This window comes from Danio rerio, chromosome 11, assembly GCF_049306965.1.
Source record: "Danio rerio strain Tuebingen ecotype United States chromosome 11, GRCz12tu, whole genome shotgun sequence".
NCBI classification, from domain to species: Eukaryota; Metazoa; Chordata; class Actinopteri; order Cypriniformes; family Danionidae; genus Danio; species Danio rerio.
This window is the reverse complement of record NC_133186.1, coordinates 36,050,581-36,077,102: the sequence shown is the minus strand read 5'-3', so window position 1 is coordinate 36,077,102 and position 26,522 is coordinate 36,050,581. Positions and strand designations below refer to the sequence as shown.

Here is a 26,522-nt window from a genome sequence, read left to right as displayed (position 1 = left end):
TCACAAGTCTGACATGCAGAGATTAAAGACTTCAGCCTATGGCCAACACACAGCAGCAGCACCGCAACCTGTGGCCATTAGTGTGAAGCTGCCCGCTGAAGCTCATCTCTCAAATGCAGAGGCCAGAAACAATGTCCCTGAGAAAGACTGACTGCACATAACTCTGGCCATTCTCTGGGTGTGATTGATAATTCCTGTCCGGCACGAGGTGAAACACAATGGCGTTTGGCAGCCACCTGATTCGAATGGATTGCAGAAAATGAAATCAATGTGGCTCTGCGGAGACGGGTTGCTCAAACCGCCTCTATCGGGGCCGTCATCAATACAATTATTGATCCCGAGGGGGAAAATGTTGGCCCGCGCACTCAGCCAGACTAACTGATTAAAATTACCGCAAGAGAACAAACGTGAGGTTTGATTGGGGAGAAAACACAGCCGTTTTAAAGCAATCTGTCATCAAGATAAGGAGATTCTTATTCATGCTTCATGAGCTGCAGTGCTACAGTCCTAAAAAAAGTCACTATGTACTTTTTCCACTAATGATGAAAAAAACTTGCAAACCATGTTGAACAAAAAGTCAAACTTCTTTCAAATGGTAATTTACCCACCAGTAGTTTTATGGAGTACAGTGAGTATTAAAAAAGTGTTGTAACAGCAGTAAGTCACTCTTTTCCTCCAGTGGGCTGTTATTTGAGATCAGTTAAAACTGAAATAAGCGTTCAGATCTTGTGCTGATCCAGTTCTTCAGTCAGAAGTAATAATGAGGAGGAAAAATGTGATGTACACTACCTGATAAGAGTCTTGTCATGGATCTCAGTTGTAAGAGCAACAAACAATAACTTGACTTCAAGTTGATCATTTGGAAGTGGCAGAAGGTCGATTTTTCCGATGAATCATCTGTTGAACTGCATCCCGATCGTCACAAAAACTGCAGAAGACATATTGAAACCTGCATGGACCAAAGATTCTCACTGAAATCAGTCAAGTTTGGTGAAGGAAAATCATGGCTTGGGGTTACATTCAGTATGCGAGAGGTCTGCAGAGTGGATGGCAACATAACCTGAGGTATCAAGACATTTGTGCTTCCCATTACATTACAAACCACAAGACAGGGCAAATTCTTCAGCAGGATAGGGCTCCTTCTCATACTTCAGCCTCCACATCAAAGTTCCTGAAAGGAAAGAAAATCAAGGTGCTCCAGGATTGGCCAGCCCAGTCACCCGACATGAACAATATTGAGCATGTTTTGGGAAAGATGAAGGAGGAGGCATTGAAGATGAATTCAAGGAATCTTGAACTCTAGGAGTCCTGCAAGAACACTTTCTTTGCCATTCCAGATGACTTTATTAATAAGTTATTTGAGTCACTGCAGAGATGTTTGGATGCAGTCCTTCAAGCTCATGGGAGTCATACACAATATTCATTCTTTATCCACTGCTGCATGACTTTATATTCTATACTGTACATTGTTTCTGTTAAGTGACAAGACTTTTGTCAGACCTTACTGTCCTAATTAAATAATTAAAAGTCAAGGCATGATCATATTCTATTTTGGTAAAATGAGTGTAATCTAGAGGCCCTTGCATTTCATATAAGCCCCCTCTGATAGCAAATAATCAAGTCAACTAATGAGAGAACTTCACTTGTTTGAAATTGTAAATATTTTATTTATTAATTTTCCTTCGGCTAAGTCTGTATTTAAGAGGTTGCCACAGGGGAATGAACTGCCAACCATTACGGCATATGTATTACACAGTGAATACCCTTCCAGCTGCAGCCCAGTACTGGGAAACATTCATACACACTCATTCACACACACTTACACACACACTCAAACACTATGGCCAATTAAATTTATTCAATTCACCTATACCAAATATCTTTGGACTGTGTGGAAAACTGGAGTACCCGGAGGAAACCCACACAAACACAGGGAGAACATGCAAACTCCACACAGAAATGCCAACTGGCCCCGCTCGGACTTGAACCAGCAACCTTCTTGCTGTGTGGCAACTGGCGACAGTACTAAGCACTAAGCCACCGTGTGACCTTATTTATTGACAACTAAAAAAGATTCTTAAAATATTAGTTATATTGCTCATAATGTTATAATTATAGTACAGCATCATAAAATCCCCTCTAAATCCTAAATAATACAAAATATTACATACCAATAATGTATTACTGCTAAGTGTAGAGAGACGGACGGTTAATTTTCCATTGAAAAAAGCAATGCCATAAACATGAGAGCAAGCAAACAATGGCACAGTTTGATTTTTGAGTGAACCTCTGCTTTAAAACTTGCTTGTCAAGCTACACGCTCATCATGACTTTGTAGTTGAAGCAGCTTCCTCAACACTGGTTGTCATTTTATAGCAGACTTCCCTACCCTCGGGGACTCAGTATTTTAAATAGTGTCGCAAGTCGCAGACTTAATTTCCCATGCACAATTACACTTTCTCTTCAGAGTCTTCAGCCGCGGGCAGAGGAGCTGGAAAAAGCTCTTAATGGAAGAGAGAAGGGAGTAATGAAGAGATGGGAATTATCTCCTCCAACACTACTCTTTTATCTCTCTCATTACTGTCCTTCTACTCAGAGCTTGGGGTTTTATATTGGTTTACTAATATTGGGTAGGTGAGCTGCCCTTTTTGTTGCTGAGGCAGACTTTTCTTTCCAACTGTAGCTCTTTAGCCTTTTCAAAATATTGTTTGTTTGAGCATTTGTGATTCGAACCAACAGCATGCATTTAATAGTGTGGCTGCCTATTACACTGGGAAATGTCAGTAGTATCTGGATGCAGACTTGGATTTGCAAGCTGAGACTTCATATCTCATAGATGCAATAGCAGACACAATGCTCTCAATGAAGCTAGTGATGTCAGAAAGGGTTATGGGTAGGCATTAAAAGCTTTACCTCAAAAGAATATGTTTTTGATGCAATTCCTGATAGTGTTATACCTTTAGTTAAATCTGCCCCTAAAAGTTCTTTTAAGAATTCACACTTAGCTGATGATTGATTGTAAAGCAGGTTTGGCATGCTGTCCCGGGAGAGAGCCCTGAGCTTATAAGATCCTTAAACCTGGGGCTCCCTCCCGTTTGCAGGGCGAGGGGGGAGTTTGAGCTCAGGTAGGTCTCAATAACTCCACCCTTTGTTAAGGGCTGATAGCAGATTATAATTGATATGTAAAGATATACTGCTGGTTAAGAGCTTGACTATAGAGCTAATTTAGATTGATCAATTCACTTACGACGCATGTTTTTAGACTTAACATGATGGTGGTTGTTATTATTATGTTGATACATAAATTGCAACAAAATTATGTGGTCCATACGCATTATTCCTAAACTGTTTTCTCGCAGTGTTTGGAACTGGTCTTTCTTTACTCCTCTTCCTTACTAAGCTCTGATTGGTCAGTTGGCCAAGTATGTGGTTGGTTGACTAACTGTATAAAACGCTGGGCTCCACATAATTCCTTCATGTTGTTCCAACACAAATCAATTAGGTTAATGTAACTGTTTTAACAAGTTTAAGTGTATTGAACATAAAACAATTAAGTTGTCCTAAAAATACTTAAGAATTGTGTTGTTTTAGCTCATTTTAAATAAGTATTTTGAACAAGCAGCAAAAATCATTTTTGTTGAGTGCTGCTAACATTGCATCTCAGAAACAACCGGCTCATATCTGAACTTTTGCTCTTCCTCAGCACTTGTAAACACAGCAATATGAACAGAAATGATGGCATCGATATTACCATATATCAATTCAAGAACTTTCACTGACAAGATACTCAAAAATCAATTACTCTGTGCGAATCTAAAATCGAAGAAAAGTATTCCGCAATTTGACAGCTTTTTGTGTCCACCTTTGTGTTATTTATGGCTGAAAGTAGGTGAAAATAACATTTTACAATACCAAGGGTTACTTCAAACTCACTTCGTAACTTCAGTAGTCAAGTGTCTGAAATAAATCCTTCTGTTAGATGATTCTATAGTCATGCTGATATTTCCTGGGTTTCTTCTTTGTGGCATATTTTTGCAGTTTCCGCACATGAGCGCCATCTGGCCTTCGGATGAGATTTACTACTAATCACAGAAACATACATCTTTAAAAAAATGGAGACATTTGAAAAAGATGTGCAAAACATTTCCAGCGTTTGCTAAATAATGCTTTAAATTGTATTTACATTTATTGTGCACCCTTACAAATTAATGTAATAGCTGATAATAAAGCATAAACTGGGCAGTTTTAGATAGTAGACTAAAGCATAGAGGTTTCTATGAGTGAACTATCCCTTTTGAAAAAATATTATTTACTCGCCATTTACTCCAAACCTTTATGAGGTTCTTTTATCTGTTGAACAAAAATAGGGAGATTTTAAAGGTGCTACATGCAAGTTTTTGACTCATTAAATCATAAAAATACAGATACCGTGAAGTTTGCAGATATTTAGGAAATATGCTAAGTGAACACACTTGTTTATTTAAAAAAACAATGCCTAATGGGTTATTCTCCTTTGAAAAGGTGTGTTCTGTCAGAATGTCTGTTTTTGTTTTGCTCTGTGTAACTCCGCCCACTGCCAGTTTACCCCATTATTTTTTATCAAGTTGCCTAAGTGGAAAACACAGAATATTTCAGTTCAGTCATGAAGGCTGCCTCAGTGTATGTAGATGCCACCAAAAATGCGGCCATTAGAAGACTAGCCGATTCAGAGCTATAAAAATATATGAGGTGGTGTTTATTTTGCAAACAACTCAAATATTACTAAGGTAAGCATTAGCTGACCATCTTACAGTGTCATACATTCACACCAGATGCGGTTAAAGCGTAAAACGCGAGGGATTTACATGTTAAGTCAATGCATAGACACGATCCGACATCCTGTGTGAATGATGCGATTTGAGTTAACGACACAGTGCATATTGAGAGTTTCAGGCATTTGATGTGCTTAACATGCGATTCATGCGAATCGCTCGAGGTGAAAAATCTGAATTTCGGCAGTCATTTGCACCGCGTTAACCAATCAGGAGCTTGCTCCAGCAGAGGCGTGATTATGACATAGCACCTCTAGGCTGCTGTTTTTCAGGCTTCCTAAAGCACAAAAAGCACAGCTACTCTCTTAATAAAATCCATGTCAGCCATTAGCAATGAAACTGAGTCACCAGATAAACAGTTGCCCCTTCCATGACGTAAATCTGCATCGATTGTGAAGTGAGTTTCATGCATGAATGAATCGAATTTGACGTGTGAATCAAGCGAGTAAATGTTCACATGTCTAATTACACACAATTAGTGCAATCTATTCGCGCAAAGCACATCTAGTGTGAACCCCCCATAAGGCTTGATGTTCAGACATGCTCATGATCTGTTGGTGTTGTCAATTCGGCAACCTGCATTTGCGTGGAGTGGTTGACGGAGGGTCAGAGTAAAAAAAAACCTCTCCAATATTTTAAAATTGGACTGCAATACATAGGTGTCAGTCCTCCATACTGCCTTAATAACTTTTATTATATATTATTTTATTCTTAGCATTTAGTGTCCGCAGTTTAATTAATCATGTTTAACTGTGTATGCTGAAATCATTGCTGTAATCAAAAATGAGTTATGTGTTTGATTCAGCATAGCGTGAACTTACCTGATGTAACATGAGAACTGCAGCAGTCCAGCATTTTTAATTAGGTCGTCACTTCATTCAGCTACCTTTTAGCCAAATATGTCTAATTTGGCATCCTACTGCACAACACGACATGTTACTATTTCACGCAGCCGCCATTTTTAAAAGTGAAATCGAGGCTGCGGTGGGAAGAAACCCAGAAGTATCATTGGGAGTTGTGTTGTGTAACTGGCTATACATCTTATCAGCGAAGATAAAGTGACACAAATTTACCATTTCTCCGCCTTCCGGGTGACCCGAAGGTCCGTTCTGAATGGATAGTGAATGTAAAAAGCTAAGTTAAGGGAAATGGCACTAGTTAGCTAACGCTTTCTTTCCCAAAATACACGTTTTAGATGCCATTTATCAAACTCGAGTTAATAAATTGATTCTTTCACTATATTAGACTTGTCACGATACTAAATTAAAAGAAAAACCGGCAATTTCACGCTAACATTTAAGTCAATGTTGATGGCTTTCTTAAACAGCGCTGATTTGCCATTGCTTTCACGTGTTCAACAGAAATGATTGTGATTGGCCGAGAAGGTCATCAGTTCACCCACCGCTGTATACCGAGCGCAAACACAGACGAGCCAAGCGATCTGCATGATGACTCGACTGATCTTGACGGCTGCTTCGCGCTCCAGTCCGTGTGTCTGTGTTTGCACTGGGTGAAGAGCGGTAAACTGAGTGCAAACCAAACACAGATACACAGAGACTGAAGCGCGAAGCCGTGAAGATCAGTCGAGTCATCCGCGCTCAGCAGCGCTTCCATGTTAGCGGGAAACAGCCGGGTTTAAAACTTCAGTACCAGGACAACACTATTACAGACAATGCAAGGGCGTGCTGCAGAGGACTGCAGTGTTTTATCACTCACCGGGTTACATAGGCTGAAGCAGGAAAGCGTCCTCACGGTGTTTAACTAGTGCTATGAGCTGAAGCCTAGGAGGACACTTAAGCGCATCACTGAAATTGTGATCTTGTTTGATGCTAAATTGCTTTTAATCGATTAAAATAAATTTACTAAATAATATTAAAGTGATGGTTACACCATTTCTGCATTTTGAAATCACGGCAACAGCTGGAGGTTTGTAGTACACAGCATATTACTGCAATGTTTACAGTGCTGGTCTTATACTTCCGGGTTTCTTCCCACCGCAGCCTCGCTTTGGTTCTTTAAAATGGCGGCCGCGTGAAATAAGTGTATTCACCTGTCTCTTTTTGCAACCGGGAACCCATGTGACGTCATGTGTGCCGTAGTTCGGTAATTCGTCTATAGTCAAGTACGCAACTTTGGAATCAGCCAGTAACTACAAGTTTCCAACATTCTTCAAAATGTCTTCTTTTGTATTTTTTTAATTGAACATAAGAAGAAAAGCAAGCGTATTTGTAAGTAAATAAACCAGTGAACTGTCTCTTTAAGAGCAGGCTCTTGGCATTCTCAGGTGCGTTCAGTAAACTGGGATCTTGATGGTTGAGTTTGTGGTTGATTCGGCCGGTGTCTGCAGTGATGTATGTGTTTGTTGTTCTCCGAGCACGTGAGGTGAATCCCGCTGGGCTGGAACCCCATTAGAACCTCAGCGCTCAAGCTTATCTCATCTGATAAGACACCCAGAGACACGAGGCAGAACGAGAGCTCTCTAATGCACTTCTTCACTGATAGAGGAGAAACTGCAGGAATGAGAAGACGAGAGGGCTTCGGTGTGACCCAAAAGTAAATTAATTTCGCAAACGCTGTCTAAAACAACCACATATCACCAAAAAAAGGAGCCCTCGGAAAGTCTGATCCGGTGTCACAAAAACGGACATGTAAAATTAATGTCGTCCTTCAGCGGTAACCAGATTGTGAGAGACAAAATACATTTTGATGCAAAAAGACTGCTGCTGTGGGCCGCCCGTTTGCCTATAATGGGTAACTTGATCATCTTTGGGTGGATTTAGCTTGATGGAAAATAATTCAAGGTCCAAATAACCTACCATATTTTCCTTTGAGAGTTGTAAAAAGTCGTTTGCCTCAACGCGTAAATCAATGAATGCAATTTCGAAATCTGGGCTGTTGGAAAACCTTATCAGTGACCTGATGCAAAGCGAGGTGTGAAGAAAAACTCCAGCTCGATCAACAACTTTAAATCAATCACATTTGCTAATGTCGTTTTCATCTCATGCATTTATGCCAACTTTCCAGTATTTAACAGCATGCAGATGCTAAAATGATTGCAACACAGTAGGCTGTTGGAGAAGTGTTTGGAGAAAACAAAGAAAGGATTAGTTAAATTACTAAAATAACATTAAAGGTTTAAAATGATTTCTCACATAATTAAGTTAAAGACATTAGTGTAAAATAAACGAAAATTAGACTTAAATAATATGCTGATGATATAATGTAATGCATAATATATAATAGTAGTATAAAATTTATTTATATAATTAGCCTACTCAGGGCTTGACATAACACTCGCCAACACTTGTAGATCATCCTCACTAGCCACTGGTTGAAAATCAATTTTAAATTTCTAGTGCTGCCTCATCCCTAAAGATTTGAATTTTAGTTTATGTATAGTTTTATGTATAAAACTTATGTTTAGTTTTAGTATACAGCTTTATTTTGCTTGTTTTTACACATTTAAATTTTGTGGCAAAGAAATAATTAATTGGTGAAGGTCGTAGAAATAATTTTAAAATCCTTTTAGTGTTGAGCCCTGAAAAGTCACGTGAAATAAAACTAATTACAATGCGACACTGTGAAACCACAACTAATTTGCTCATGCTCATTGAGCAAGCTCATACAACACAAAAATAAAAGGTACATGAATGAAGAAGCATGTGAACATAACACAAAATTTAAATCAAGACATTTTTAACATGCCAAAGTCAAATTTCTGCACTTAAAATATATTTTCTCAGCAACAAAATTGTGGCTAGTGAAAATGGCGAGTGGCTAGTAACACTGGAAAACTACTGTAGCCACAGTGGCTGGTGATCAAAAAAGTTCATGTCCAGCCCTGAGTCTACTCTGTATGAATATAAAAATCGATTCCTGTTGTTATTAGATTCATTTAAATCTAAAAAAACCCAAATATTATCCTGAGACCCAAAGAAAATTTTTGTTATTTCCTGCATTAAAAAATTCTACAATTTAGAGTTTTTACATTTGTTTTTATTTTACAGCATGTTCGCTGTAGTGGACCACAGGAACGTTTTAGTTCGAAACAACCCCCAAACTCATACAACAAAACTGTACAGGATATGTCTGCAAAGGGATTTCAATCCAATATTAAGGTAACAAAAACTAAACAAAAGCTATTTTTCCTTTTGTATTGAAATTCCTGACACAGTTTAGTCTGAAAGAGAGCCGACAAAGAAGTTATGTTAAAACAAAGAAGTGATGTTAATCTAAAACAAACTCAACATAAAAGCGATTTAAAACTGATTGCCAATCTCTAATTATCTCTGAAACTGTGGTCACACTTGACTTTTCTCCCCATAGACTTCCATTCATACGCACGAGATTGTGTCAGACCTGAAACGCAGGGTCATGCGTTAAGCTTCTTGGTGAACTCGGAAGTGCGAAATCGCATCACTTGACTGCGCGAGACCAATCGAGGATCAAAACACGACCTCTCTGGACAGAAATTTAAAACATTAAACAATCGCTTGCTTTTTTAATGTCTAATAATCTTAATCTAGAGTTTATCGCATTATAAAACTCTAGTGTGACCGCAGCTTAATTCTCTAATTGTGTGATTGTCAGACTCTAAATCAGAGTCTCCCTCAACTACCAGATGTATAACTATCTTAATATTCCTCTCTGCTTCAGTTCTGCCCCTACAACATGCAGTCAATAATTACATTAAGATGGTCCTGGTGTCCACTATAGTTGACATTGAAAAAGGCATGATTTTTTGAAACAAAAACAAGTTAACAGCTTTGAAAGCTAAATGTATTGGTCCTGACACTTTAATAAACAAATATAAATGTAATAATAATAGTAAAAACATCTTTAAAAAGCTAAATTTTTCATGCCATTTTCCTTCCCATAAAACGTGCTTGTTTGTATGTCGGCCATTTTGGATGCAGTGTAAGAAGTGGTTTCTAGCATGCCAGCCAATCAAATGACATATCACTAGAAAGCATAGTGGGTCCTCTGAAAAGTACAACAGAGTGACAGAGTAGCTCAAAGAAAATTAATGAAAACAGAATGTTCACAACATAGGACACGCGTCAATGCGCGGTGTCACAGGAGGAAATGATTAAAGAATGAAAATAAGATTAAACTAATTTAAATTATTAAGTAGAAAAATAGTCTAGGTAAATAAATCAGTACAGTATTTAGTAGGACAAAATTAATTGGATTAACTTAATAGCAAATGCAAATAATATTTAAAACTATTCTGAAATAAAATTATGTTTTAACTATTTTGTTAAAATAGTTAAAATTATGTTAAAACTATTCTGAAATAAAAATGTTAATTATGTAGCCCACATAATAAATAAAAATTGTACAAATAATGAATACTGTATATACAATTTTGTTGAAATGTCATAGTTTGTATTTTCTTTCCAATATTTTGCATGAATTTAATTGTATTATTTCTAAAGGTGTTCTGTGACTAAAATATTATTTTAATAAATATACCTGTTTAATACATCTGTTTTGTTCAAATTCACCATTATATATTACCCACATTCACTGAAAAAATGGATACAAATATTCATGTTCAAAATGGGGTGTACTCATATGCTGAGCACTGCATATAATAGTATACAATTTATTTATATAATTATTTAACTTTATAATAATATAAAAAACATTCTTATAGTATTAGATTTATATACATATAGATAACCCCAAATATAATAAAAAATTCAAATTGGATTAAACAAACAAATTTTAATTAGGTTAAATTTAATACAAAATAGATATAAATTAATAAGTAAAAAAGTAGCCTAATTAATCAGTACAGTATTTGATAGGACAAAATGTATGGGAATAACTTAACAGCAAATAATATTTAAAAACCCTTCTGTAAAATGTGTAAATATGATATTATATAGAAGACTTTCAATCATTAAGTTGCAGTGAGGGCATTTAAGCATGAACAACATGCTCAGAAACTGATATTTACTTTGGATGCCCTAGATATTCCTCGTTATTTATGTGTATGTTTTAAAGCATTATATCAGCATAACCCAAACCTCAGCCAACTGTGTTTTCAATGATTGTGTCCTACTGCCCCCTACTGCTTCATAGACACACATGCAGCTGTCCGCCACCTGTGTTTTCCTCATCAGATCTCATCTGTTGTAACTAATGCACAGTCTAATTACAATTCAGGAGAGGAATATGACAATCTGGGCGAAGTTGGCTCGGCGTGTTGATGCTGATCAGAAATGACAGCAGCTCCGTTCCAGAACCAGAAAAGATAAGAAAGAAATCGAAAAAAGAACACCACCAGAAATGAAGTCTCTCCTCTTCTCTGAGACTCCGAGATTTATTTAGAAACCACTCTGAGACACGGATAGAAAATATTCACAGCGTACACGTTTACAAAAGAACATGGCACAACCTTTTCAGTGTTTTTAAATGCAGATCAGGGTGATTCAAAAGAACTGTTTCACCTAAAGGCTTCAAACAGGGAGGCTATAGTTTTAAAGGCTATACAGGTTTTTAAAACACAATTATGGCACTTAATATGGCACTAATGTAGTGCATTAGAAATTATACCCCTTCTTTAGGGATTATTAAAGGAAAAGTTAAACCAAAAAAGGAAAATATCCTCATTCTTTTCTCAGTCTCATGTGGTTTCAAACTCATCTTTCAATTTTGGCTCATAAAGATTGCACATGCAAAAACCTCTAAGTGAAAATTTCTTCTAAAATAAACATTTTTCATAGCCTACTATGTTTATGTTCAGTTATTTTACTTTAAGGGAATAAAAAGAGCATATTCTTTGTGAAACAGTTGAACCTACACTACTAGTCAAAAAAGTTTGGGGTCAGTAGGATTTTTAAATGTTTTAAAATAAGCTTCTCTTGCAGTCTTCAGAGTCACATGATCCTTCAGAAATCACTCTAACACTCATTCATTCATTTTTCTTTTCAGCTTAACTTTATTAATCAGTGGTTTTCAAAGCGGAATGCACCCCTAACTTATCCAGCATATGTTTTACGCAGCGGATGCTCTTCCAGCTGCAACCCAGAACTGGGAGATACCCATATACTCTCATTCACACACATACACGAGGGAAAATTTTGCTTACCTAATTCATGCACACTCCAAAACTAAATCACAACTGACCCAGCCAAGGCTCGAACCAGCGACCCTCTTGCTGTGAGGCGGCAGTGCTACCCACTACGCCACCCCACTATAACATTAATTATTATTATTATTATCATTATTATTAATGGTAATAGTAATAAAAGCAAAATGACTGGAGTAATAATTTGATATGAAACTAAATACGGTTAAAAGTGTAATAAAAATTTTACTTTTTTTTTTTACATTTAATAAATTCCACCTTGATGAACACAATAATTAAAAAAAAAAAAAGGTAAACAATGAACTAAAAAACTGACCCCAAACATACTGTACACACAGGAGCTTGAGGAAAATTTGTATCTGAACTTTTTTGTTTTTTCTTTAGATTTTTGGTTTGTTTGTTCTGGACCAAAAAAAATTTGTATTTTTTTTTGAGAAAATGATAGTCATTTTTAAGATCATCAAAAGATACTACAGAACAAAAACTATGCATATTTTGAGACAAAACTGAACATCTAAAACATTGCTGTGTATGTATTAAAGCACTGGTACCGGTACCAAAGACTTTTAAAGATGGTGCAGTGATACCTGACTGGTTAAAGCTGAACATTTATTAATAATTTTACAAGTTTTGACTCTTAGAAATGCAGATTTGTCAGCGCCAATGACCTAGTGATTAGTATGCCGACATATAGGACTGAGGTGCTCACGGCGACCAGACAAACTATCTTCACAGTCCTATTCATTCATTTATTCATTCGTCCATTTTCTTTTCGGCTTAATCCTTTTATTAATCAGGGGTCACCACAGCGGAATAGATCACCAACTAATCCAGCATATGTTTTACGCAGCAGATGCCCTTCCAGCTGCAACCTGTCACTGGGAAACATCCATACTCACACACATATACTGCGGACAATATTAGCTTACCCAATTCACCTATCGCACATGTCTTTGGACTGTGAGAGAAACCAGAGCAACCCAGGATGAACATGCAAACTCCACACAGAAACGCCAGTGTTTCTCGACCCAGTCGAGGCTCGAACCAGCGACCTTCTTGCTGTGAGGCGACAGCACTACCTACTGCGCCACTGCGTCGCCCCAACTAAAATACAATTAGAAATAAAGAAAATGTAATGCAGATCTGGCTGTAATTGAGTTGAGAGCAACAGGACCATGAGTTGAGATCCAGATGTAAACCTCTTTCAGTTCAAACAGAGCAATCACACATTTAGATGTTAAATCAAGCCAATCCCAACCTGCCAAGTGTGAACACACTCTTAAATAAAGGTTTCTGAGAATGTTCAGAAATGTTCAAAAATTACGCCAACACATTTTCTTACATTTTTTTGTCTTGTTACTAGTCCACATATCTAAAAATGTTTCAATTAAAATCCATTTTCTAGACAAGCAAAACCGGCTGTCTTGTTTTAAGAAATAATATTTCAAAATTAAGTAAATTTTTTTTACCTTAATACAAGCTAATAATGAGGAAAACAAAATATTCTAGTTTTTCCTATTGGCATACGATTTTTTAAATTTTTTATATTTTGCTTAACCCATTAGCAGATTATTTTGCTTGTTTTAGGAAAACACTCACTTAATTTTGACATTATTTCCTAAAATGACAATGTTTTACTTGTCTAGAAAATTTCTTCAATCAAGAATTTTTAGATATTTGTACCAGAAAAAAAGAAAAAAAAATCTAAGTAAAAAAAGCATTTTTTTTCTGCAGCGTATATGGGGCCATAAATATATAAAAAGTCATTACTGTTTGAAACAACATGAGAGTGAGTGAAGAAAAAATCCTTAAAGGGATGGTTCACCCAAAAATTAAAATGCTGCTATCATTTACTCAGTCTTCACTTGTTCAAAACCTATCTGAGTTTCATCTGTTGAACACAAAGGATGGTATTTAAAAAAATGCTGGTAGCTGTTGCAATTTTCTTCCTACCCAGACTACCTAGTTTTTCACAATTTGTTTGTGATGTTTTCTGATAAAAATAAGTGATTTTGTGGTGGTAATTTCCAGAAATTTGCGGACAATTTTGCGATTAAAAAAAGAAAAAAAATTATATTATATTATATTATATTATATTATATTATATTATATTATATTATATTATATTATAAGGTAGCCTACTATGTTATCTGATACAAAAACAATGACACAAATCATAAAAATGAAGTTTCTAAATGTCAAGACAAGATCTAAATCAGATCTAAAACAGTAGGGATTAAGCCAAAGGAAGGTTGTATAACTAACTTTTATTCACAATCTTACTTTCTCTCAAGATTTCACTCCCCAGAGCATCTAACATCATCTACCTCACTCAGGACATGCGTTAGGGCATGGGTGGGCAAACTCGGTCCTGGAGGGCAGGTGTCCAGCAGAGTTTAGCTCCAACTCCAATCAAACACACCTGCTTATAGATTTCTAGTGATCTTGAAGACACTGATTAGCATGATCAGGTGTGTTTGATTAGTGTTGGAGCTAAACTATGCAGGACACTGGGATCTCCAGAACCGAGTTTGCCCACCCCTGCGTTAGGGCTTCCCCTACTGTAATACACCTACAACACAGGTTTCCGTAAAACTCGTCAACGGCAGGGAACCGTTTTCTCTCATTAGCTACAGGAAAAGAGGGAAACGGAAAAAATAATTAGAAATTTTACGCACACTATAATACCAGCCATACATGTAAAGCACAAATAATGGCCTTTAATTCAGTCACGTCCAGCAGCCGTCATCTTTGAATTAACCTCCATCATTGTAAGCTCCTTGCTTTTCTGTCTGTTCCATTGCTCCATTTGTTAGATGTTTGCTCCAACTTTCTTTTGTGGTCTGAAGTGCGTCAAACGCACAAAACGCCCAATTTGGGCCACAGGATATCCAATCTAATCTTAGTATTGACTTCACATGTAAATCACTCGCATTTTATCCTCGTCTAATATTCTCCCGGAAATCCCGGTCCTTAAGTAGTCTCCACCGCATCCCTCCCAGCTCTTGAGGTATGTCGAGCGCAACTCAACCTCACCTCTTTTCAGGTATGTCGCATTCCACTCAACCCCATCGCCCTTGAGGTACGTCTTGTGCAACTCACCCCCACCGCTCTTCAGGTACATCTCACGCACATGCCCCCACCGCTTTTCAGATACGTCGCACGCACACGCCCCCACTACTCTTCAGATTTTTTGCCCAATTTTGCAACGCCGCAATCGTGGAATTGTGAAAAACTAGGGGTTCTGCCTAACATTCTTCAAAACTCTTCTCTAATATTCAACTGAAGAAAGAAACAAATAAAGGTTTAAAAAAATCACATGATGAAGAATAAACGATGAGGTCATTTTGATTTTTGGGTGAACAATCTTTAAAAGTCAACAGTTCTTTTAACATACAGAAAAATGTCATTACAATTAACAAAATGGATGACTAACACACACACACACACACACACACACACACACACATCGGCTTTTGCACACACACGCACACAAACAGACTGACAGACACACACTCACTCACGCTATGGTACATTCGGTTGATGTTTTGTCCTCTCTGCAGTTCTTCAGCACAGCCTCTGTTTCAGTCTTTGTGCTGTTTAAACATCAGTTCTCCATCTGGCTCAGCTTGTGTGCTGCTGTAAACGTTGATGTTGTGGCCTGAAGGAAAGCAGCCGTTTGTTTTGACATGTTTCAGGATTGCATACACATGCTGGACTCACATATCCATGTCTCCATCATACGCCAGAGCTAGAGCCTTCTGTGGACTGCTGCTGGGACTGTCCTCGGGGTTTTTACTGAAACAGAGCGCGTGCATTAACAGTGCTTTTTTAAAGAAGTCTCTTATGCTTTACAAAGCTACATTTACTTAATGGAAAATACAGAAATATTGTGAAATATTGCTATGTTTTCTATTTCAATATAATTTAAAATATAATTTATTCCTAAGATTTAAAGCTGAATTTTTAGCATCATTACTTCACTGTTACATGATCCTTTCAGATTTCTTTACTTTTATTATTATTTCTTATAACATCAATAATGAAAACAAGCATGATGTACACTGATGTCTGTTATATAATGGTTTCCATATTTCGTGGTTCTCAAGTATTTTCTGTTTATTCGTGTTTGTGAATTGCATTATGGGAGCTTGATCTCTGCTCTGTCGACTTTTGATGGTGAAATTTCAATTCTGCAATTTAACACAGTTACTTTTATTGAAATTTTAGTAAATAATATAATTACAAGCAATAATATAGAGAAACAAGTCTGCAAAATAACAGAAAAATACACTGGGAGTTTAATACAATGTTTTTGTACTGTCATTTACAACACCAACCCAGACAATATATCACTTTAAGCTATTAGTAATGTTAATAAAACTAACATTTTCAAACCTTTTAAGGTTACAAGTTGTTTCAAGAAAGATCAAAGATCCCATAATGGTATTCAAAAGCATAAAATTAGACACAAAATAAAAACACAAATCCCAAAATACGGCTATATATGAATATAAATTTAAAAAATGCTAATTTATGGATATTTTTTTACAGTCACTGGTATTTAAAAATGGTTTTAATGGTATAGCGATGATGATTTTTATTATTATTATTATTATTATTATTATTATTATTATTATTATTATATTATATTATTATTATTATTATTATTATTATTATTATTATTATTATATGTAGCATTATTATTTAATTTATAATCTAATTGTATATAATATAATTTAAAATAGTTTAATACCAAATCACCATTTACATTTTGGGAGAAGACTTTAGTACACTGTAAAACCCCAAAAGTAAAGGTAAGTCAAACCATTTAAGTTCAAAAACAAATCCAAATGAGTACTGTGAATTTAATTCATTAGAGTAAACAAAACAATTTGAGCACAGTAAAACCCAATAAATGAAGTAAACTCAAACCAACTGAGTACTGTAAAACCCAATAAGTTAAGGCAACTCAAACTGTTTGAGCAAACCGATTGCTACAAACCATTTGAGTACAAAACAAATCTATATGAGTACTGTGAACTTACTCTAAGTTGACGTAATGAGGTATTTAATTCTCATTACCTTCAACACTGAGTTTAACTTAACTTTCAGTCAATTTTGAGTTACCTACACTCATTTAATTTGATAAAGCTGACTGTTGGGTTTTACAATGTAATGATCAGGGGCAGATTTAACCAATAAGGAAGGTAAGCGCATTCTTAGGGCCCCTAAATAAATACCCAGAAGTATAAGGTATACCTATAAATTACATTTTACAGCGTTTTCTAAGATATTTTATACGGTCAGGGTATAAAAATGTATCTGAATGTAAGTATTACATCTGTGCAAATAAGTTATATGTTATATCTGTGCATTAATTATTTCCAGTTGTAAAATCATTTTAAGAAAACAAATCATTTAAAAAGTTTTATAAGATGTTTTACATGTCACTATTTTGCATTAAGATAAAATGTAGAAAAGGATATTAAGTGAGTTAAGAAGAACAAACTGCAAAATAAATTTCAGTTAAAAGTACAAATGGTGCATTAGGACTTTTGGGCCCCATTGGCTGGAGTTGCTTAGGACCCCTAAATCACTAAATCTTCCCCTGGTAATGATGCAAAAAATGTAGGATCTTAGATAAAAAAAAGATTTTATTTTTGTCTCCAAACATTAATCTGATCAAAAATCTTAAACTTTTCACTTCCATTGAATACATATGCAAATATGTAAATCTGTACACCATTTCCGAATTTGCATCATGATTTGTTGCAGTTTAAACTTCTGCCACTAGAGTGCAGAGCAAACATAGTCATCTTCCAACTGACATTTACCAATTAGAGAATCATAAATGATTTTGTATTGCCTTAAAACATATGCTAGTGGTTTATTTAAGGGATAATGTTCAGTCAGTTAATCATGAGCACAAAACAAGCAGGCAGGAGGGCAATTAGACCCTGATTGCTTTATTATAAGAGAATAAAAAGACCGTAGAGGAATATGAACATTAAACTAGCAAAAGCCAAGTGAAAAATCAGCCTCACCACAGCAGGAAGGACATTACGATGAGGAGAAGGATCACAACAAACCCGGCCGCCATCAATCCATATACCCACAGCTTTACACGCCCATCTGTCAATCAAAACACACATTACCAAAGTGGCACTTGTTAATCATTAGGGCTTCACTATTGTATTGAGACCCTAATTAAATTATTAGGATTTTCAGATATCATCATCGTGATGCCTAAAAGTGATCTGTAATCTGTAGTGACCTGTAGAGTCTATAGTGTTACCAAGGCTTGCTGCTTGGCCACTTTTACCAAAATGGCTGTAACTCTTAAATTAAATTAAACATCTTTTTCAAATTCAGAATACTTATGTAGGATCTCAATCAGAATTCACAGTAAAACAATTGTTTAGTCTGACCATATGTATAATATAACATGGCTATAACATGAAAAAAACTTTGCCTTGAAATTGGGCATGCAGTATCTTCGTCTGAGGTGTCGGTCATATCTATGAGGGCACTGGTTTACCTCGAGAAACATGGATGCCATTGGCCAATGAAATCAAAGCCCCTAATAGTCAAGAAATGCATTCTGAAATGTTTATAGGGAGCTGTGTTTACATTATTCTCATGATATAAAAGCCAACTCACAGGACTCTACTCTACTCTCTTCTTCATGAGCATTTGTGTGAATATAATCTATAAAGCAGCTTAATCTGCTGTTAACAACTAGCCTAAAGTCAGTGGCGTAGCGCAAAATGCGGTGGCCCCCCTGCAGGGATCACTGACGGGGCCCCCTGATTAAAGGGTGGGGGGAGACAATGCGGGGAAGCGATCACAAATTGAGGAGCGGGGAAGGGGGGCCGGGTGGAGCGACAACGCGGGGAAGCTTTCCCAAACTGAGGAGCGATCACAAACCGAAAGCGGCGACAGCGTCAAAGTAGCCGGAAGTCATTAATTTTCAATGAGAACCAGCGGCGAGGAACAGCGCGGCTCGTCTTCTCCAGTGTGAGCGTCGAGGAGAGTTGAAATCAAGTCAACTTTATGGTAATGAGCTATGACGCTGTCCGGCAGCAAGCAATCAGAATGAAGTAGTCCATCGCTTGAGAGGAGTTCAGAGAACACAGACCTGTGAACTTTGGTTCCGACCACAGTTGTTTCCAAGGGTTTGATTATTGTGGTTGCCAGATTTTCAATTATTGAAAATCAAGACGACGCGGGTCCCATTTATCATGCGGGGGCCCCCCGCGGTGCGTGCCCTGCGGGCCAAGCTACGCCTAGAATGCTTTCTGCTGTTAAAAACTATTAAAGAGCGTCACCTGTTGTTAAAAACTAGCCTACAGCACCATCTGCTGTTAAAAACTAGCTTAGAGCGCCATTTGCTGTTAAAAACATGCCTAGAGCACCAACTGCTGTGAAAAACTTGCTTTGAGAGCCATCTGTTGTTAAAAATTTCCTTACAATAGTGCCATCTACTGTTAATACTAGCCAAAAGCACCAACTGCTGTGAAAAACATGCCTTGAGAGCCATCTGCCTTTAAAACCATACCTACAGAGCATCTGCTGTTAAACTAGCCAAGAGCGCCATCTGCTGTTCAAAACTAGTCGAGTGCGCTATCAGCTGTTAAAAACTATGCTAGAGCATTATCTGCTTTTAAAAACTAGTCTAGATCGCCATCCCCTGTTAAAAACTAGTGTAGAGCACCAACTACTTTCAAAAACTAGTTTAGTGCGCCATCTGCTGTTAAAAATTAGTCTAGAGTGCCATCTGCTGTTAAAAATTAGTCTAGAGTGCCATCTGCTGTTAAAAACTAGTCTAGAGCACCAACCGCTGTTAAAAAACTAGTCTAGTGCGCCATGTGCTGTTAAAAACTAGACTAGTGCGCCATCTGCTGTTAAAAACTATTCTAGAGTGCCATCTGCTGTTAAAAACTAGTCTAGTGCGTCATGTGCTGTTAAAAACCAGTCTAGAGCGCCATCTGCTGTTAAAAACTAGAGTGCCATCTGCTTTTAAAAACTAGGTGCATCATCTGCTTTTAAAAACTATTCTAGATTGCCATCCACTGTTAAAAACTAGTCTAGAGCACCAACTGCTGTTAAAAACTAGTCTAGAGCACAATCTGCTGTTAAAAGCTAGTCCAGAGTGCCACCTGCTGTTAAAAACTAAGCTAGAGCATCATCTGCTTTTTAAAACTAATCTAGATCACTATCTGCTGTTAAAAACTAACTTAGAACAACACCTGCTGTTAAAAACTTGCCAAGAGCACCATTTACTGTTAAAAACCAGGGCTGCATCCGAAACCGCATACTTCCATACTATATAGTACGCTAAAATCAGTATGCGAGCCGAGTAGTATGTCTGAATTCATAGAATTCGAAAATCAGTATGTGAGAAGTACCCGGATGACTTACTACTTCCGGTGAGATTCTGGAGTGCGCATCTCATGCACGCTGCGCTATCCCATAATGCTCCGCGAGAGAATTCATGAATGGAAGTGAAGCAACGCAACTGACGCAGGTAGGTCACGTGACCATGACAAAATGGTGGATGTAGTACGTCCGAATTCCATTCATACTTTTCACATTCATACTGTATAGAACGTACTTTTCCAACAGCCGAGTGATACGTTTAAATTCAAATGCAGTACCTACTGAGTAGTAGGCGGTTTTGGACGCAGCCTAGGTTAAAGCACCATCTGCTGTTAAAAACTAGGTTAGAGCGCCATCTGCTGTTAAAAACTAGGTTAGACCGCCATCTGCTGTTAAAAACGTGCCTAGAGCGCCATCTGCTGTTAAAAACAAGACTAAAGAGCCATCTGACTTTAAAAACGAGTATAAAGCGCCATCTGCTGTTAAAACTAAGCTCTGCATCAATTCAAGAGAAAATAGTGATGCATTCTGAAAATCTCTAGATCAATGCAAAATAATTTTCTTGTTTGCATTTTTACCACAGCTGTAATGTGCAGGCAGCATTGCTTTAGTGTACACTACAGAACTGTTGCAGTATTGCAGTACCAGGTCCGAGAGGCTGCAGAGTCCAGTCCTTAACATGTTTATTGTTTCGAGTGTAATCTGGCCTCAGTCGGCCTGCAGTGCTCTTCACATCTGCCTTCTTATGGTCCAGTCCTGGGGTTCTGGTGCAGTAATCGAGGAACCCGTGAGACGTCATGACCTCTGTGAAGCCCTTCTCACATCCGCAGACTCCATTCTGACAGAGAGAAACACAGTCACACGAGACATCATTATAGTGAAGGGCTGCGTGGTGACAGCTGGATACTCAAATGTGCTGCGTTTTTCATATGCAGACATACAGCTGTTAGGAGCATGGTGTTAGAGGCTGAGATGAGGTTGTAATATGTGATAATGAAGGTATTTACATCTCACCATAACTGGGTGAGACACTATCGTCAAGTCAGATGATACAAAACCGAGTAAATTCTGCATCTGTCAAAGCTCAGAATATAGCACTAAGAGATTTAACGTTAATTAATTAGGTAATTGACATACAGCTTATATTCTAAGAAAAACAATATCATTCACAACTAATAATTTATATATTATAATACATGCACTAGGTGATTTATGCAACATTAATTTATTAACAATTATTAATACAATTTTGAAGTGATCCAACAAATGTATTAGCATGTTATTTATTAACATTTTCTTGTTTAATGTATTATTATTTTTAAATTATTATTATATAATAAAATAATTTTGAGTTGTATGTTAATATTAAAATAGTTATGAAAATCCCATGCATTAAATTACAATAAAAGTAAAAAACTAAGATTTTTATAGTTGTTTAGTTCCAATAATAACAACATCGCCATTTATTATTGTTACTATAATGAAAATACAAATTATTTGAGTATTTATTCAAATAACTTTTTATACCATTTAGATCGTCTTTTTTTGTTTATTTATACATAGCTTATTTTTATTTTATTTAAAAAAAAATTAGTATTTCATTTTTTCTTTATTTGTTACAGTTCGATGCCAAGGCAACAGTTTTAAAATAATTGTTTTAAATTAAAATATTTATTGTTTGAACTCTATTTAAATTAGTAAACATTTTAAGAAATATTGCATCAGGAAAAATGGGCTTCTTTAAAAAAACACAATTACACTATATCAATCAATCAATCAATCAATCAATCAATCAATCAATCAATCAATCAATCAATCAATCAATCAATCAATCAATCAATCAATCAATTATTCAATCAATCAAATCAATCAATCAAATACATTTTATTAAATAAATCAAAATACTGAATAAAATGTATATTTTATATTTTTATATTTTCTTAAATAATTACATAAATAAATAAATAATAATAATAAATAAATGGAATATTTTATTAAATAAATTGAACATTTTATCTCAAAATAATAATAAATAAATTTAATATTTTATATTTATTTATTAAATGAATAATAATTAAATAAAAATAAAAAGTGTATTTTATATTTTTTATATTTTATAAAATAAATAGATAAAAATAATAAATAAATTGTAAATTTGATAAAATAAATAAAAATAATAATCAATAAATTGTATGTTTCAATAAATAAATAAATAAATAAATAAATAAATAAATAGATAAATAAATATATAAATAAATAAATAAATAAATAAATAAAGTACATACATACATACATACATACATACATACAGTTGAGGTCAGAATTATTAGTCCCCCTGAATTATTTTCCCCAATATCTGTTTAACTGAGAGAAGATTTTTTTTAACACATTATTAAACATAATAGTTTTAATAACTCATTTCTAATAACTAATTTATTATATATTTGCCATGATGACTGTAAATAATATTTTACTAGATGTTCTTCAAGACACTTATATACAGTTTAAAGTGACATTTAAAGGCTTAACTAGGTTAATAAGGTAGGCAAGTTAGGGTAATTAGGCAAGTTATTGTATAACGATGGTTCGTTCTGTAGACTATCGTAAAAAAAAAAAAAAGAGAAAAAATTTCAAAGGGGGTTTAATAATTCTGACCCTAACTGTACATACATACAATTAATTTAGCTTCTTTCAGTTCTGGGTTGAAACAGGAACTTTATCTTGAACTGATTGTTAGTGAGATTGAGTTGATAATGTCTGAGATGGTGTGTGTGTGTGCGTGTGTGTGTGTGTCACCTGCGTGCAGAAGGAGAAGGGTTTGGTGCAGGGAGGTTGACACTGTCGTACCGCAGACGGTTGGTTAACAGCCATGCAGCCTCCTAATGCACAGAAACCCTCATTACATTTAGATTTTCTCATGACAGGCTACTTATTTAGAGAGAGAATGCGTTTCTCCAGCACACCGGTGACGTTGACTCCATCCGAGCGCTGACACCACACCAGTCTGCGGTTATGCCTCCATTCACCAGTCATCCATTCATAACTAAGACACGTTCCTCCTGCAAGAGCACATGAAAACACACTCTTCTGCTTTAGTGGCTCAACACCACTTCCTGTCTATCACTTCTCAGCCCTCAGAGCTATTTTCACAAACAGCCAGAGAGGAAATAACAGCTCTGCAAAACAACACTCTCCCAATGTCCAAGACCAAGAAAGAGGAGCAGGTTTATTTGCTCAGAACTAAAAGAAAGCAGGTAATGTAATTCTCAAGCATTGGCGGACTGCTACTGTATTTATTTATTATCATTTTTATCAACAAATTGATAGAGTGTGTACACTAGCAAATGTTATATTTGTGCCTTTGAAGCAGTCTTATGTTGCACAGGAATATTTTTGAGAGGGGTCCGGATGCAGACCTGGTGCAGTGCAATCTGAGCTGCATCCAATGCTTTTTAATGAGCTCACCAAACCCCACCCCTAACCCTACCCATCACAGTGACGTCACTCCATTGAGTGCGTTGTGTCTGACATTGCATCGCTGAGTGATGCAATCTCAGCTTGCATCATGAAAAGTGCATCCAGATACTATTGATATTTTTGGTAATTTGAGACCCCGTCCATTGATTTGTGTTCTCTGTAGAGGACCTTGTGTTTTCATGAATTTTCGTTAGATTTTTTGAGCTACTCTGTCAAATCCTGTTGTACTGTGCAGAGGACATCTTAGGCTTTTAATGAAATGTCTTTGATTGGCTGGCATGCTAGGAACCACTTCTTACACTACATCCAAAATGGCCAGCATACAGTTGAGCACATTTTTCGGAAAGGAGAGAGGCATGTAACATTTTGATTTTTAAATGTTTTTTACTATTATTATTACTAGGGGTGTAACAGTTCACAAAAATCACAGCTCCGTTCGATACGACATAGTGGTGTCGGTTCGGTATGTTTTCGATAGAGCAAAATAAGAAAAAAGCCAGAGAATTTCTCTGATTTTAATTTACCGGCCCTTTCTTAGCACACACTCCGCGACCCACTGAAAATGTTCCCACGACCCACTTTTGGGTTGCGACCCACCAGTTGAGAAGCACTGTTTAAAATGATTGCTGAGAGCTGCGTTTGGCGTTTTTAAATGCTTAATGAGTGCATGCCTCCTAATTCCATGCAGTTGGTGAACATTTTGCTGTGAAAACTGTCAATTTTAAAAAAATTGAAAAAAATCAATTTTATGCACTCCTAAATATATTTTGACGTCACATAGATAAAATTTCGGCCGCATATGTGACCAAAGCGGTTGCATATTCGAGCCCTGTCACATATATCCACAGCTATAAATGTACCGAAACTAAAGTGTTCCAAAACGCCAGAACCGCTGTTGGTTATAAGAGGATTGGATTAACATTACTAGCCATTTTGCGAGCTAGTGCAGCGTTTGCCTGACTGGAATAGTGTTTGGAGGTGGGCGGGGAAGGCAGCATGTTGCCCGTCACGTACTTTGGGATGCCTTGTTGAGCGTTGTTGCACTGAAAACATTATATTTTGTACACTTATTCTCTTTTATCTTTTTAGAGATTAGTTTGAATCGTTTGGTTTATAATGCGTACCGAACCGAAAGTCTCGTTCCGAACGGTTCAATACGAATATGCCTATCGTTACACCCTTAATTATCACATATGTATTTGTTGCAGTTAAGCATTTGACTTTTGCGAAAAAGATATGAGCAAAAAATGAAGAGCATGACTTTTTCACAAAACACAAAACACTGGAGAAGCAAACCTTGGCATGGCCGTGTCTCGTATGTCTGGCTGGGACAGGACTCCTGGTTCTCCTGCACCTGAGTGACCACAGCTCTGGATCGAGCCTGACGACCCCATGTCTCAAAGCTCCGCCCATCCAGACACATCAGCTGACATGAGCTCCACGGCGACCACTGGGTCAGGTGACACTCTCCTGAAATTACAATTCTCAATTAAGGCAAAGATCATTATCCGAAAGGCACTGATATTTTACATTAAACTGATCTAATGTATTTCCCATGGTTGCAGCTGGAAGGGTATTCGCTTTGTAAAACATTTGCTGGAATAATTAGTGGTTCATTCCGTTGTGGCGACCTATGAAATAGAGAATAAGTCAAAGGAGAATGAATGATCTAATGCAGGGGTCCCCAAACTCTGTCCTGGAGGGCGGGTGTCCTGCATATTTTAGTTCTAACCCCAATTAAACACACCTGAACCAGCTAATCAAGCTTTTTCCAGCTATACTAGAAACTTCCAGAAAGGTTTGCTGAAGTAAGTTGGAGTTAAACTATATAGGACACTGGCCCTCCAGGACCGAGTTTGGGCACCCCTGATCTGATGTAACATTTTGAATATTACGAAGTAATTAATTAAATGTAAAAATTTTCTTATCATTTATTTTTAAATTGATGTAGTTTTTATAAAATGATGTAAGTTAAATTAATTAAATGCTAAAATGTTAATTAAATATTAAATGCATAAATGTATATTTTTTTACAAATAATTTATACATTTATGTATTTAATTTTTCAAAATTATTTTAGGCTTTTTAACCTTTTTCAGATAGAACAGTAGAGAAGGAAACAGGACTGTGTCATGTCAAACAATAATGACAAGCTACAGTAAATATCGATACCATTTGTCTTACTATTTACTGCATCATTTACAGTTACATTTTTAAACCAGAACATTGTAGTCTAAACATAAAGTATTATGGAAATAAGTATTGAACACGTCTTGTTTTTTTTTTTTTTTTTACCTCAGAATTGTATAAACCAGATTTAGGTAAAAACCCAAACAAACAAAAAAATAAATAAAACAAAACAAAAAGATCTGAAATGAGTTATGTGAATGCAATAACACAAGGAGAAGTTTTTTTTTTAATGAGCTAAATTAGATGAATTCAATGTTAAAATGTTTAATGCATGAAAAAAATCAATATTTTACAAGTTCTTGAAAAATTTATGTAATTATTATAAAATCATTTATTTGATATACTGTATTTTTGAAAAAAAAAAGCCTTGAGCATAAGAGATTTACCATATTTAACAATTGTCTTTACTGTTAGTTGTAGTATTCATTTAAATAATAATAATAATAATAATAATAACAATAATAATAGTAATAATAATAATAATGATGTAATAATACTACTACTACTACTAATAATAATAATAAAAGTAGTGATGATATTCTATATAAACATTTCTATATAAA

General features: G+C 36.1%; 1 protein-coding gene across 2 annotated transcripts in view; it reads right to left on the bottom strand.

Moving 5' to 3' along the window:
• Positions 1-15,259: 15,259 nt before the first annotated feature.
• thsd7bb (thrombospondin, type I, domain containing 7Bb) overlaps positions 15,260-26,522 on the bottom strand; it is a 203,820-nt gene continuing 192,557 nt past the window's right edge. For both annotated transcript variants that reach the window (XM_073916918.1, XM_068224380.2), the window contains 6 exons: positions 25,066-25,239; positions 23,256-23,351; positions 23,089-23,171; positions 20,938-21,130; positions 17,958-18,045; positions 15,260-15,708 (listed from right to left, as the gene is read on the bottom strand). In XM_073916918.1, coding sequence (XP_073773019.1) covers positions 15,630-15,708; positions 17,958-18,045; positions 20,938-21,130; positions 23,089-23,171; positions 23,256-23,351; positions 25,066-25,239 — 713 coding nt within the window. In that variant the 3' untranslated portion in view covers positions 15,260-15,629. The remainder of the gene's footprint in view (positions 15,709-17,957; positions 18,046-20,937; positions 21,131-23,088; positions 23,172-23,255; positions 23,352-25,065; positions 25,240-26,522) is intronic.